The following is a 15983-nucleotide window of genomic DNA, read 5'->3' on the forward strand; positions in this document are numbered from 1 at the left end:
AAATGCGGCTGTACGGATGGGGGCGGGGCCCGGCTGCACGTCACGCACCAGGGCCCGCCCCCCTCTAGTTATGCTACTGTGTGTGGGGCTCTCTGATGGGCTTCCCCGATCGATATCTGGCTGAAAGTCGGCCAGATGTCGATGGTCTCGCTTTCCGACTGCCCGTATTGCCTGCATTATGATCCGATCATTGGGCCCTATTTCAATTTCCATAATCGGATCAGCCTGATATCGCCCACCTCAATGTGGCATATCGGAAAGAGATTCGCTCATTTAGCGAAATTGCCAAACGAGTGGATCGCTACATGTATGGCCACCTTCACAGCGCATTTGTTTGTAGATGGGGATCGATAATCCGTATTGGAAAGGGTGAGAAGAAGAAGGCAAGAGAGACCCTAAATAATAATTTCATCATTGAGCCTTTAAGTTTCATTGTAGAAAGCATGAGGCTGTTGATACTGAGCTATTACTCTATTTCCATAATTGTTTCCCCTTTACTTATAGATACGTGGAACTTTGGAAAAAATTAATGGGCAGTTATTTAAGAATGAGAGAAACACTGATTATGCCAATTCCAATGAAGATGAGGTAAATACAATCGATGCAATTAAAGCCATGAATTGTTGAGTAAAGGAGCAGTTCAACACTTGCCATATATTTGTACGTTGGGCTATAACTGGGTTCCCATAAAGGTTTTTTCCAGTTGCCTCATGGAAATGTTAAGATGTTGCACCAGGAACTCCTTTGTTGGGTGTTTGCATTTCCATTTTGAATACATTCATCTGTTTGCAAATCCCAGAAATGTGTATCCGGTAATTTTATGTTTAAAGTGCATCATTTCATATACAATTTGCCTTTGAAATATCCAGTATATTCATACATACATCTTCATAACTGCATCCCAGAGCTGTCCCCCTCCCCCCATGAATGCATTAGGTTGAGAAGAGGATCCACCAGGAGTCCTGCAGTGCGCCGGGTACTGTGTGCATTGTGGGTAGGACTTTTGTGCGCGGGTTGGTGGGTTTTTTTGGTCGTGGGCCTTTGGTTCACAGCAACAGCATTTGCTGTTTCTTGATGGATGACGGGTTGTGGATCTAGTTGTGGATAAGGCAGATGCGGGTTGGGTCGGGTGTGGTTAAAAATGCTGGATGCGGGTCTGGGATGGGTTTCAAATCACAGTAGTGATGTGAAGGCCGCCCGAAGCCCACGTGACCCATGGGTTTACCCGCGAGTCAGGCAAGTTTGAGCTAACTTCCGAAGTACATCCTCGGGTCACAAGTGGGTTTGGGCTGAACTTTAGTCTCCATTCTCCCCAACCGCAGCTGCCTTCTGCCCCACTTCCACCTCTACTTGCGTCTTTTTATATACTAGCACAGGCCCTGCCCCTTTCGTGACATCACAGTGGGGTGGGTGTGTGTATATAAAGAGGGGAGCATGGCAGGTTAGGGTCAGGTGCGGGCTGGGATGCAGTGGGTTAGGGTCGGATGCGGGCTGGGGTGCATTGGGTATGGGTCGGGTGCAGTCTGGGGTGCAGTGGGTTAGGATTGGGTACAGTCTGGGGTGCAGTGATTTAGGGTCGGGTGAAGTCTGGGGTGCAGTGGGTTAGGGTCGGGTGCGGGCTGGGGTGCAGTGGGTTAGGGTCGGGTAGAGTCTGGGGTGCGGTCAGTGGCGGAACTACTGGGGGAGCAGGGGGTGTGAGTGGGCCAGGGCCGCGCCCCCTCAGGGCCCCCCGGCAGTTCACGCGCTGCTAATTCCCGGCCAGTTCCGGTCGTACGGAGGGGGGCGGGGGGTGCAGTAGGTTAGGGTCGGGTATAGTCTTGGGTGCAGTGGGTCGGGTACGGGCTGGGGTGCAGTGGGTTAGGGTCGGGTGAAGTCTAGGGTGCAGTGGGTTAGGGTCGGGTGCAGTGGGTTAGGGTTGGGTGTGGGTAGAGTTTTTCTTGACCCTCACATCACTAGTGCACAGAACTCTAACGTGGAGTTTCTCCTATGAAAAGTAAATGTTATGATTCAAAAATGCGAGATGTTGTATTTGCTTAATATGGTTACCAGGTTAAACCAAACACAGTGATAAGCTGTTGACTCACTGTGTGTGTTTGTGCTCACAGGGTGTATTTATTTAAACTTCCCTCCTTTCACTCTTCAGCTGATATTCACAAAGTGTCATTTTCAGTCAATATGTGTTGTATTTCTATTTTGTCATATATACAATCATGTATAATATTATATATATATATATATATATATATATATATATATATATATATATATATATATATATCTATATCTATATCTATATCTAATACACAAAAGCCATGAATATCTTGTAAATTATATCCTTATAAACGGTGAGTTCTGATGTCATTTCTGTCACATGACTCACTGAAACGTGTGTATTATATTAAATAAAGTACCCTCAGTTGTAAAATATGAGGATATTAGAAGTTACCTCTGAGTTCCATGACCTTCGGCCTCGTGTTTTTATATGGTCATGAAACTCCTCGGTAACTTATAATATCCTTATATTTTACAAGAGGGGGTACTTTATTCACTATATAGACAGAGAGAGTAAACTAACTGATGGAAGGCACATATATCCCTCCCAGAATGCTCTGAGGCAGAGGTGAGTAACAATGCAGGCTCGGCCAGGTGTCTGGGCGTTTAGCCTCACCAGTAATTAAAGTTAGAAATACCTGATCTCTGAGGAAGAACTTTTCAGAGTAAGGTGAGTAAGCGGCCAGTTGTTTGCTTTGGGTTTGAATAAACAAACATATGTCTTTCCGTTGGTAATGAAAAACTGACCTGTTGTTAATAAATCCCTGGTCTAGTCCTATTGAAGTTTAACTGGAGCACCCATCTCTTACCTGCTGCTACCGCTAGCTAATTTGCATACATTTGCATAATGCTAGTCCGATTTGCATGCCGAGTTCATTCTTTCCCAATAAACACAGACCAGTTTGCCATTTTCTGTGCCTGAACTTGGTAAAGCAGAACTGGATGCCTCCCTGTGGGGATAAAGAGTCCAAGCTTTTTCCTGCCTGTGATGTTTAATGCAGTGATATTTCTGGCACAACTCTCCCTATGTTATACACAACTGAAATGTCCATCACTCATACAGGGTTAAATGAAGTCTAGGGTTGGCCATTTGTTTGTACCAATGAGTTGAGGCCCACTGGGGCATTTCTAGTTGTAGTGACTGCAGGAGAATGTGTCTTAACTACTAAATGAAGCAAAAGTAGCAATTATTTTATTTCATAATGCAGGTATGGGATCCGTTATCCGGAAACCCGTTATCCAGAAAGCTCCAAATTACGGAAAGGCTGTCTCCCATAGACTCCATTTTATCCAAATAATCCAAGTTTTTAAAAATGATTTCCTTTTTCTCTGTAATAATAAAACAGTAACTTGTACTTGATCCCAACTAAGATATAATTATTCCTTATTGGAGGCAAAACCAGCCTATTGGGTTTATTTAGTGTTTATATGATTTTCTAGTAGACTTAAGATATGAAGATCCACATTACGGAAAGATTCATTATCCGGAAAACCCCAGGTCTCGAGCATTCTGGATAACAGGTCCCATATCTGTAATTATATACAAAAATGAAAGCCCAACCCAACAAATGTTTTTTTGCACGCTCCCTTGACGAATATCACCTTACATGGGGTTAAAACACTTTCGGGGAGTGTAATATGTTTCGATGAGCGAAAAACCTGCGCAAAGATGCGGGCGAATGTTAGCGACCATGTTTTTGACTGATTCAAGACCTCAACGACTTCATCGCAAAGTTTGCAAACATTGTTTTTGGGAACGTCCACAGGGGATGTAATAAAATTTTTCATTCGCAAAGCGTTTTTTGCAACAAAACATTTAACGAAATTCAAGAGCAAGTGTTAACGCTAAACCTTTGCTTAGCGAAAACGTGCATGTAATATTCGCCAGCGACTGATTTTACATTGCGGCAGCGCTAAACATTCGCAAAGGCGCCATTTTAAATAACACTTGCATCATTTAATTACATTCCCCCTTTAGGGGTTTCATTTGTGTATATCATTATAATACACAAAAGCCTTACAATATCTTGTAAATTATATACGATGAGTGCTGATGTCATCAGTTATACACGGTGAGTAGTGATGTCATTTCTGTCACATGACTCACTGAAACTTGTGTATTCTAATAAATAAAGTACCCCCTGTTGTAAATTATAAGGATAATAGAAGTAACCTCGGAGATCCATGACCTGTATAAAAGCCTTCGGCCTTGTGTTTTTATATGGTCATGGAACTCCACGGTAACTTATAATATCCTTATAATTTATAAGAGGGGGTACTCTATTCACTATATTGTGAAATAAAATAATTGCTACTTTTTCAATGTTGCCATGCCCTGTTCCCTTCACTTTTTTCTGGTTTGAATATTATGGGGTGTAACCGGTAACCTTCATACAGTGAGCATCCAGGCTTTTACTATTTTTTATTTAGTGTGCCATACTAACATTTAACTGTTATTTAATGTTGAGTAACTATGGGTGCAAGTACCTTTGAAGGGTAAGTATATCTTTAAAATAAGTGAATGTAAAACTGATGAGGGAGCGAAAACTTTTGTAAATTACATTCATTATTTACCGTATACAGTGTTTTTATTCCAAGATATTAAGGGATACATGTACTGTTAATATGAATGAATTTTGTTACAACAGCGCCACCTGCTGGTCAGTTTCCCACCAGTCTGACCACCAAGTAGTCAAGGAAGTTGTCAGGAGAAAGAAAGAGACTGCTCTGATGTTCTTCGGCTTAGGAAAGATGTGAGAAAGGTTTCTAATTGTTTTCCTAAGCAGAAGAACATCAGAGCAGTCTCTGTCTTTCTCCTGGGACTGTCCTCTCACTGCATTTTTAATACCATTGCAACTGCAGTTGTGGTTGAGCCTTCACTGGAATATGAGTGGCACGTTCATAGTATTCCATGTGGCTTCACAATTGATGAGGTTCATGATCAGCGGAACTAGAATAAGGGTTGTCCTACACTGGCACAAGTCCAATATTACCCTGGCCAATAGATTGGTGTTCTGGTGATTTACACTTTTTGGCACTTGTTTTCATTTAAATATTTTTTTCTTTATACTATCAGAATGTAGCAAATCTGCAGCAGAATGGCACCGGGAGATACGAAAACTTGTTTGAGAGCAAATACATCCAGATCGTTGACAAGTTGGAAGAAAAAGAACTACGGTTGGTTGAGACTCATAAAGAAAATGCAGATCTTCAGATAAAGGTACTGGGCCTCCTATTTTATTGTACTATCTACCCCTCCTGTCTGTGCTGTAAGATCCCAAAAAATAATTTTGCCACATGTGAAAAAAAAATTGACGCCCATAGACATTTTGCCGGCAGCTCATTTTTGGCGAAACAAAACAGGACAAATTCGCCCAAGCCTATTAAATATATATTTCTTTATTTTATAGATGTAGCACACCCATGGGTGGGACTGAGATGTGTGGAAACAATTTAGGGATGCACCGAATCCACTATTTAGGATTTGGCCAAATCCCGAATCGTTGTGAAATATTCTGCGAACCCAATCCAAATATGTATATGCAAATTGAGGGGCAGGAAAGGAAAAAGTGGAAAATATTTTTTTCTACTTCCTTTTTTTTGTGTCAAAGTCTCATGATTTCCCTCCCCGCCCCTAATTTATATAGGCAAATAAAGATTTCGGTTCTGTCATGCACAAGGATTCAGCCGAATCCTGCTGAAAAAGGCTAAATCCTGACCGAATCCCAAACCAAATCCTGGATTCGGTGCATCCCTAAAACAATGTAACATGCTGTGGGTGTCTCCTGGTGCTCAGATCAATCAGGCTGACCGCAATAAAGAGCTTTTTTATTGAACAAATGTCAGGTTATGGCTAACATCAGTAAAGGCAGTATAGCTCTTCCAGTATAAACCCTCTTTACATTATCTCAATTAGTTCCCTCTCAGAGGTAGTGCAACCTGTCTTGGTGATCCTATCCCCAGCACAGGTAACTCACAGTGGTATCTTGCTCACTGAGTAAAACATACCTGAACCTCAGGGTCTCTACATAGATCTTCAAGCCCCGCAGTGTGTCTCCGCTAGAATATACAGGATATATATTAGAGTATATAATTACAATCTTGGCAGCTGGATAGATTTATGGATTCTTTACTCACACCTTTCCATCTCGTTGTTGATCAATTTGTTGGGTAATGGTATTTCTCAATATTTCACCAGCTAGAAGCCACCCGGGAGGCCGGAGCAGGCGCCCTAAGGAACGCCACGCGGAAACTGTATGAAAACTACAGCAAGAAATCTGAGGAACGGCGGAAAAGTCACGAGGAGGAGAAGCAAAAGCTCCAGGTACTTGTGAATGGAGCCAGTTCTAACATAAAATATTCATCTAAAACATCAAGTGTTGATTCACACAATGTTCAGGCAGGTGGACGGGGCTGATATTTTAATGGCGTATATACCAAATCATCTACTTTAAAATACTAATCGAGCTCCATTTGCTGTCATGGGAAGCCTGCCGGGAAGCTGACTAGGCCACATTATTGCCTACTGTGACTCGAGCTACTCTACTGTTGAGTGCCCATTGCTGACCCTATTTTATTCAGCTCATATGGGTGTACACTTTGCATGGCATTGATTGGATACTGTCCTGTAACAGGGTGGCCACTCAGGATTTTAAACATAGTGGTACTCGAAAAAAGCTACAGGGTTAAGACCTGAGCTGTCTGAGGGACATCATGATGAAGCCACAACAACAACCCAATATTGGGTTGTTGGGACACATAGGCTTTGTAAGTCCCTATGGCTTTAAATCCCTACACTTTCTTATCTCCCTAGTTGCTGGGCAGATGCCCATGTATTTAGTTATTGGTCTACTGACTGGCCTATGACCACTTCCAGACACACTTTAACATAGTGCCTGGTTAGGGGTAAATCTTGTTCTGTTGTAGAGCAGGCACTTCCCAACAGACATGTAAAAATTCTAAATATTTATTGGGTAGATATGGATGTAGCCTTACGCGTTTTGTGTTTCACTATCACTTAATCTGAGGCTAATCTTAAAGGAGAAGGAAAGTCGTTTAGCACTTGGGGGTGCCAAATGTTAGGCACCCAAAGTGAATGTATTGACTTACTGGAAGAGGATCACTCCGTGGTGCTCACTGGTATAACCCCAGGCCGGTGCAGTTTTCTGCTGATAGGAGCAACGGCCTGGGGTTTCAGGTAAATAAATACATTCACTTGGGGGAGCTTAAGTACCCCCAAGTGGTAAATTACTTTCCTTCTCCTTTAAGGTTACATCACAACATTATCACAGGAAAAAACATAGATGAGCAAACTGATTGCAACTTCCAATCATAAATAAGGAGTTGGAGATTGAGTGCCATGAAGATCAAACATGTGCGTCCTAATTTAGTATCCGCTTCCAAAGGAGAGCAAGGGTGCCATATTTGTACTCCTGATGGTGAGGGCAATACACAACAAAGAAAAGTACAATTAAATGAACAAAGGCACACAAACTGAATAGTAAAGCTGGTGGGAAATGGTGGGTCTTACTCTATGGCCTTTGGTTACTGACCCAGCTGCATCTGTTCAATTGAGTCTGAGATCAACACGGCCCAGTAAAGCTGTTCTGCCCTAGAGGGACCAGTACCTCTAGTGATAAATCGGGGAGTAGGGACCCCATGAATGAGGCCAGCCAGGGACTGGTTAACTCTTTCATATCACTCTATAGGAGAATGAGAGGTTAATTTGAACGAGCAGCCTCTGCTCCAACCAGGATTGCAGTAGGGAGTAGCTCTTCTCTAGGCTCTGAGTTGCCTATAGTGAAGGGACCACAGCTGAAGAGGGAACCAGGCTTAGATGTATTCTCCCTGATGATTCCACCGCATCAGATCTGGACCATGAAGGGGCAGTCCAACCTAGAGGTGCACCTTAAATGTCCCTAGCTGCTTCCACATGGTGTCACTGTGTACAGCTTCTGCTCAACTGCCCTGGCATATTTAACATCTGATTATACCTTTCCTCTGTGGATTTGTTCGTATGACCCTGTGGATCATTTGTCTTGGACAAATAAACTTTGTTCTGTTTCGTTGCTTCAATAACCTCCTGGCATCCTTTATTTTATGTACAGTAGCCTGAGTGCGTTGTAGTTAAACCACCTCTTTCCTTCATACCTTACACTTAGCCTTCTGGTCTAATATAGCCCAAAATAGTATTACAGAGGCAAATAGTCAATTTTAACTCCGGAATAATGAATAGAGGAAACTGTATTCTTATAGAATCCATGATAGGGTATATGCTTTATGACAGTTTCTCTAAAAACCAAGTGGCAATTCTTGTTATTGCTAGGCCTCCGCTGCCGACCATGAAAAGGAATTTAAGCAAAGCATTAAGAAATTGCACACTATTGCGGAGAAAATCCAGGACAAGCACGAGCGAATCACAGAGCTGCAGAATCTCATGCAAAGGATGGAAGAGGTAAGTGATATTTTAGGTAAAGGTTCACAGGGATTGCTAGTTAACCAACTCAAGACTAGATACAAGTGTATTACAGAAAAAAACATGGAGAAAATACGTCTTACCTGAAGGGCTTACAATCTAATTGCAGTGGTTATCAGTGAGGAGCAGGATTAGTGCAGGTTAGCAAGTTTCAAGTGTTACCTTGCAGAACTTTTGGGAAAAAATGGAGACTTGGTTTATTTAGTAAATTGGCAACATCCATCCCTATTGAGTCAGATCAAAGCTTTATTGCTAATTAGTTGCTACGGGTCTCCACACAGGTTTTGCACATGTTACTATATATATAGTGCTAAAGGGATAGGCCTGCATTAGTCACTATATATGAATAGTATTGGGATTAAATTTCCTTTTCATCTCTTTATACCAAGGAAAAGTCCATACTACTTGAGAAGAGACGGTTACTAGAGGAGGAGATTTCTAGAAGGATGTCAGACCCTACTAATATAAATGGGTGAGTTTTTATACAACTAGAGGACGATGGAATGGATATGTCAAATTACTACTAATCATATACTGTATGTACAGTTAGTGGCCACGGAGTGGAGAGTAAAGTAAAGAGATTGTGCTATAAACAGTAAAAGCTTTACAATAGGTACTAATATGAGGGTACAATAGATATTGGTATTTATAGTTAATATATATGTGATGAGTGTGTATATAGGTATGGGATCCGTTATATGGAAACCTGTTATCCAGAAAGATCCAAACTACGGAAAGGCCACCTCCTTGGCCTGACAGAGCATTAAAAAGGAGGAAACCAAGAATCTGCTGATGTCCATGAGTTCAAGACTTCAGGCTATCATTGCCAGCAAAGGGTTTTCAACCAAGTATAACAAATGAACATTTTATTTTTAGTTTTTTTAATTTGTTCAATTGCTTTTGAGCCCCTGAAATGAAGTGATTGTGTTAAAAAAAAAGGCTTTAGTTACTCACATTTTTATGCAATCTTTTTGTTCAACCCACTAAATGTTTATATACAATCCTTAAATGTATTGCCAATATAGTCCTTAAAAGGAGCACTCACAGGTCTTAGGAGAAATCAAAAAAAGGATTTAATGTGGGCACAAAACTGACGTTTAGGCTGGAACACCAGCCTTTCTCAAAGTGGAACAGCATTACAAAAGATCAGTTAATATACAGGTATATATATATATGCACTGAAATTGATGATCGCCATATTACTGTAGGGTAGGGGTTGCATTGTCCCTGGTTACAAAGAAATAGAGACTGTTAATGATGGCTTCCAATAAGTCTGGAATGTGTCCATAGGTTTGTGTGTAGGGTAACTGTACATCAAGGATCCCTGCCTTAAAGCAAACTCTCATGCATGGTCCTTTATCAACATATGTGATAAAACTTGATCTGGAGGGTAACACTAGTGTAACCCCCCAGTTTTATGGACAGGAGAATAATCTCTTTTGTTTCTGCACACAATGGACATTCAAGCTGTAGAGATACACGGACAGAGATATCCACTGTAGAAGAGCAGATCCATCACTTGCAGCAGCTCATGATGTCCCAACACCAGTTCCTTCACGCATTGATACAGGAGGTGAGATATAACTTGTGCCATATAAAACTTTATAAAACAGTAACAGAAGGGTAGGTTGCAACATTGATAGAGTTCTGAGAGAAGAAAGATGGAGGCAGATATTGCTGCAAGTAAAAGACGACTGCAATACAAGAATAAAATGGTTTATGGCTTGAGCTGTGGGATTTGGTTGGGTTGATGGAGACAGTAAAGAGGCACAAGAAGGCCAGAGTGATACAGTGGTTCCCAAACTGTGGGGCTGCCCCCTTTGGGGTGGTGTAACTGAAACTATAGCTGGGTGGTCTTTGCCTGAAGACCAGTTATAATGGAATTTAGGGAAAAGTCCTATTTGAGCTTCTAGATATATTTGGGGTATATATTGTAGGAACTATGGATGAATGGCCTAGTTTCCTACATCTGGAACCTTCTTATGACCTATTGTAAGTGTGGCTCTGGCATTGGTTGGACCTGTAAAGCAGTATCTTTATTTTATAATATTTATGTAGGGACCCTGAGATTTGGGTTAAATTACTCGGGCAGTTCCCCTTTAGTATTTGGAAACCTAAGGGTCCTTTAGTTAACTCAGGCAGCTATGTCCCTTGCTGGGTCCACATTAGTTCACGGAGATTGTCCACTAGATGGCACTGTTTGTCAATATAAAGGGGTTTAGCACCATGCGGTCTGGGTCTGTCCTGGGACTTTGCCTCGCTGAGAGGTACTACAGGTCCAGGTCTGCCGGTGAAGTAAGTTAAGTGTGAGATAGTGAATACAGTAATAGTTACTCTAGGAGTGAGAGTCAGCACAGGGTAGTTAGTGAGCAGATGTGGCTCCAACGAGGAGAAATAGTGGAGTTAAGACCCCGTGGTATTTGAACCACTAGAGCAGGGACTACAGTGGGTGAGTTGAGGACCAGATAGGGTCCCAAGACCCCAGGCTGAATACAGTGGGTGAGGTGAGGACCAAGTCTGGTGCCAAGATACAAGACCCCAGGCTGAGAAACCTTTGCCTTAGTGCTTCACCAGAGGGATAGTGCCCAGTGAGAGTTGTAATTATTCCCCAAGTCTATTGTTGCTGTAACTTTGATAAATATTGAGTATTAGCACGTCTGCTGTACCTTGTACCCCCTGGAGGGAATATTGCTGTTTGAAGCTTTTCTATGATTGCTGTGAACATCAAAGTGCTTGTGAACTACTACTTTGCCACTGTTCTCTGTAAATAAACAAGTTATAGTTTACTGCAAAGAAACTGTCTGGCTGAATATCCTGCTGCATTTATCCACACCAGGTACTGGGAGTTGCAGGGAGTTGCACGGGTAGACTGGGGGTCTGGGCACACTACAAGCAGTTTTAGCCTGGTCACACAACGCCTTAATGCACAGCAAAAGCTTCACCCAAGGGTGCGCTACATTTAGATGGGGATAATTGCACTGAACGTATTTCAAACATTGGGGTTTTCAGCTTACTGGATTCTGCATTATCAGTAAACTTTGGCCCAAAGGTCTTTTTTTGTGTTTAATTTATGGTGAGGAGCCAGTATATTGTAAGAATCAAACACATTCGGTGCTATCTTCATGATTGGTTTTGACCTAATTGTCTATGTAATTCACAGAGCGAAGAATTAAAAAATCGACTTAAAGAGCAAGACCTCACAATCGAGGATCTGAAGGATAAAATCAGTTTTCTGGAACATCAGGTAATGAATATTCTAAGTATAAAGTCTGCTATTTACAGTATGTGGTTGGTCAATTGATACAAAGAAGTGATGGCTTAAATGTTTAGACAATAGAAAAGGATCAAAACACATTTGTAATTAAAAGTTAGAGAAGTCATATTTCACTTATTAGGAGTCTTTTCCTCTTGATGCTTTTCAATATGCATTGACCCTAACCAAACCAGAGACTGACCTGGCCGGCTGTACTGTGCTGATGTTTATATCCACACCAGTCCATCTCTAACATCACTGGAGGGGGGTGGGAGTATATAAGTTTGTGATGTCCGTAGTGGAGCTGGGACAGTGCAGAGAAGAGTGGACTCAAAATATCAGATAAGCATGGGAGGTCTCAAAGATTTCAGACTGTACAATCTGGGATATTTATAGATGTATGTAAAATATTTATATATTTATAAATCTATAAAAAAATGGCTGTATTCGAAAAGCTCCTTGTATCCCATACATATGAATTACCGATATAATCCATTAAAATGAGCTATGTGCCAGTAATCCAGTAAAACGAGCTCTATGCCAGATTAGTGTCTAAAATAATGCCATTGATTAAACACCAATCTATAACTAACCTGTTGGTGTCAGGGGCACAAATTCAGAGAGATCAATAATACCTACCGTAAATACTCGAGTATAAGCCGAGTTTTTCAGCATCCAAAATGTGCTAAAAAAGTCTACCTCGGTTTATACTCTAGTCAGTGGGCAGTAGCTGAGATTGCAGTCACTTTTAATCATTCCTATACCAACAGTTCACTTGGGGAGAGACTGCAATATCCCACAATGCCCTCTGTTGGTTATATGAAAGAATAACAGTGCGTCCTCTGTTGGTTATATGAAAGAATAACAGTGACTGCAATATCACACAGCGCCATCTGTTGGTTATACGAAAGAATAACAGTGCGCCCTCTGTTGGTTATATGAAAGATTAACAGTGACTGCAATATCACACAGCACCCTCTGTTGGTTATACAAAAGATTAACAGTGATGGCAATATCACACAGCACCCTCTGCACATGGTAGTGGGACAGTGGGACAATGCAAACAGTAATCCGTTTGGCAATTCTCTGTTACCATCAACTTTGCAAAGAAGTCCGGTTGATCGCTGGGGGGTCGCTTTGGTGGAATGTGCGCAGCTGGGAGACGGGGCTGTAGTTGTGTCTAGGCTTATATTCGAGTCAATAAGTTTTCCCAGTTTTCGTATGTAAAATTAGGTACCTCGGCTTATACGTCGGCTTATACTCGGGTCGGCTTATACTCGAGTATATACGGTGGCAAAAGATTTATGGAGTTTTCTTTGTATGGGGTAGGAAGAGTGATAGAAAGTATAGGAAAAGTAGGGCAAGATGATGCTCCGAGCAAAGATGGACTTCTCAGCTGTGCCAAATATTACAAATCCTCAGCAAACACAAAGTGACTTTAAAGGACTTTCCCCAACTTTATTACGTTGCATAGTAAGAGATTTGCTATATTCGTTTCCGTTTCCATTCATTTGCTGATTTCCTTTCCATTGAATGTTTGAAGTAGGCAGCCTCCAAACAAATAACGTTTCTGCTTTGCCACTTTGCACCATGGCTCTGGCGCCCTTTGGATTGAGTTTTATTGAATCCGGGAAATAATACCCAGTCCAGATATGGGCAGGCAGGTTCTAAATGACTGTACATCAAGTTAATGAAAATTATCTTAATGATACATGTGATTGGCTCAGTAAGGGTGGTAGCACATCGGGATGGCATCGATTCAGTTTTCCAAAGTCGCCCGAAGTAGCCTCACGGGCAACTTTGGAAAACTAAGCAAAATGTATGCCATTACACCAGTGATTAGCATTCTTTCTGGTGGTACGGGATTTGGGGAGATTAGTCATCCGCAGAAGAGAATATTTGGCGCTAATCTTCCCATGTGCCACCACCCTTAGTGCGCGTGTGTTTTGCACTTTCTCAGCTATGGTATTGTACCAATAATCTGAATGCATGCATCTTTAATAACTTTGTTTTATCTACAGAACAGAGAACTGAAGAACAACATAGATCACTGGTCTCCCGATAAGACAAAGGTGTCAAAAGGAACATTAATAAAGTAAGGAATCCATAATATGTTATTTATCTGTATTAATTAAGCTCTCATTGGAAAACTTGGTGTCCTGGGCTGATGAATGGCTTATACAAGAAGCTGAATGGCTTATACACGAAGCTAAGAACATTCATGCACAGATGTGTCACTATATGCATTTAAATTGGAATGGACACCATTTCTAGTTAAATTCAACAAATGCTAAAGTGCTTTTGTCTTGCAGGGAGTCCATGTTCGACATCACGTCCCCTTACTCCAGGCTTTTAAATTTACGAACCAGATATGTCACAGAAAAGAGCTGATCGGTGCTTAGTGGAACCTTCCAGCAGAAACAAAGGTCCATTCAGGATTTATCACAAGAAGAAGTAGAGTGACATCAAACCTTACCCAACAGTGTTGGATTTGACTCAGTAGTGCCTATTTCTCATTCATTTGCCTGCACAAATTTTTATAAAATGAGTTGGATTTTTCCTTTTCCGAAATCAGTGCACATGATTGGAAAATAAATGATCTTTTAGATGTGCCAGAACAGCAACATATTTGAGATAGTGTTGAGGAACATCAGTGTGGAGGTCAAGACCTATAATTGATCATTACTCTACACCGGACAAATATTGCGCTTATTATTGGGGAGATGCGGAAACAGGGGTAAAGTTTCAATAGCCCATAGCCGCCAATCAGAAGCCTGCTTGATTGATTATAGACATGGCCAAACCACCTTTGTTACCATGTAATCTCCTGATATGAATAGTTTAATACTGAGTGGTGAAATAATTCTGTACTTTCCAAATGTCCCATTTTTTTTGCAGACAGACAGTCCTAATACGCATCATACAGTAGCTTGACGAAAATGGGCCATGGTTTGGCTCATTTGTGAATATTGCTGGGTATTATGGGAAATGCCCTGGGTGAAACAGATACATTGCTAAAGAAATGTCTGAGTTTGGGGATGTAGCATTTTGGAATCAGGAAGGATTTTATTTTTTACCTCTGCCGTTAACTTGATGTAGGAAAGGAAGAATCTGATTGGTCTGTAACTGGGCTGGAGGTACCTTGCCTGTGGTATCTACAAGCGGTTGTATTTGTACTTTCCATTTTATGAATTCCTAATTATTAATTGGTCTAATTTTCGCCTCAACAGTCTGTACCCATAGAACATGATCAAAATTGAGTCCCATAAGAGCAAAGACGCACGGTTCTGTACAAAATGCCAGAAAATACAAAGCATAGTCTCTGCTGAAAAACTCAAATCATTTTTTGATCGATCTCACGATTTGAGTGTTTTAGAGGCAATTTCAGAGACAATTTTATAGGGTATTAAGGTGTTATTGCCCTTATGGGTATAGAACATTACACTGTAACCAGAAAGGTTAGGAACATTTATGACTTGTACGAATGCCATGAACTGTTTGTAATTTAAAATGTAAATATAATTATGGCATAAGACATTTCAGAAAAGTCTATGAATATATTTATATACAGTATAAGCGTTAATATGCACCTAACTTATTACATTATGGAAACACATATAAACAATGGGTCTGCTGTGTTTATTTTTCTATTTGGTGTTTATCCGAGCACAATGTGGCACTGACATAGAGTTAAGCTTAGTATACATGTTACTTCCATTTAAATCCAAATTAAACCAACCGATATCAACGTACTATGGATATTAGCTGTGCAGGTTTGAATATATAGTGAATAAAGTACCCCCTCTTGTAAAATATAAAGATATTATAAGTTACCGAGGAGTTTCATGACCATAAAAAACACGAGGCCGAAGGCCGAGTGTTTTTATTCAGGTCATGGAACTCCGAGGTAACTTCTAATATCCTCATATTTTACAACTGGGGGTACTTTATTTATTATAATACACAAATTTCAGTGAGTCATGTGACAGAAATGACATCAGAACTCACCGTTTATAACTGATGACATCAGAACTCACCGTTTATAAGGATATAATTTACAGGATATTCATGGCTTTTGTGTATTATACCTGTATAATCTACAGGTGCACCTGATTGGCTAGTGTATGGATCAAGGTTCGAGGACAGATTAGGAAATTTAGAAGATCCTCAGCTGTAGTTCTGCTCTTGGCAAATTGCATCAAT

At 41.0% G+C, this 15983-nt stretch overlaps 1 protein-coding gene across 2 annotated transcripts in view; it reads left to right on the forward strand.

The window, feature by feature from the left end:
• Window positions 1-15327, forward strand: part of ccdc68.S (coiled-coil domain containing 68 S homeolog) — a 28856-nt gene extending 13529 nt beyond the window's left edge. For both annotated transcript variants that reach the window (XM_018244579.2, XM_018244578.2), the window contains exons 3-11: window positions 505-588; window positions 5129-5272; window positions 6251-6376; window positions 8378-8506; window positions 8917-8999; window positions 9995-10100; window positions 11688-11771; window positions 13802-13875; window positions 14093-15327. In XM_018244579.2, coding sequence (XP_018100068.1) covers window positions 505-588; window positions 5129-5272; window positions 6251-6376; window positions 8378-8506; window positions 8917-8999; window positions 9995-10100; window positions 11688-11771; window positions 13802-13875; window positions 14093-14171 — 909 coding nt within the window. In that variant the 3' untranslated portion in view covers window positions 14172-15327. The remainder of the gene's footprint in view (window positions 1-504; window positions 589-5128; window positions 5273-6250; window positions 6377-8377; window positions 8507-8916; window positions 9000-9994; window positions 10101-11687; window positions 11772-13801; window positions 13876-14092) is intronic.
• The last annotated feature ends 656 nt before the right edge of the window (window positions 15328-15983 follow it).

This window comes from Xenopus laevis, chromosome 1S (assembly GCF_017654675.1).
Source record: "Xenopus laevis strain J_2021 chromosome 1S, Xenopus_laevis_v10.1, whole genome shotgun sequence".
NCBI lineage: Eukaryota > Metazoa > Chordata > Amphibia > Anura > Pipidae > Xenopus > Xenopus laevis.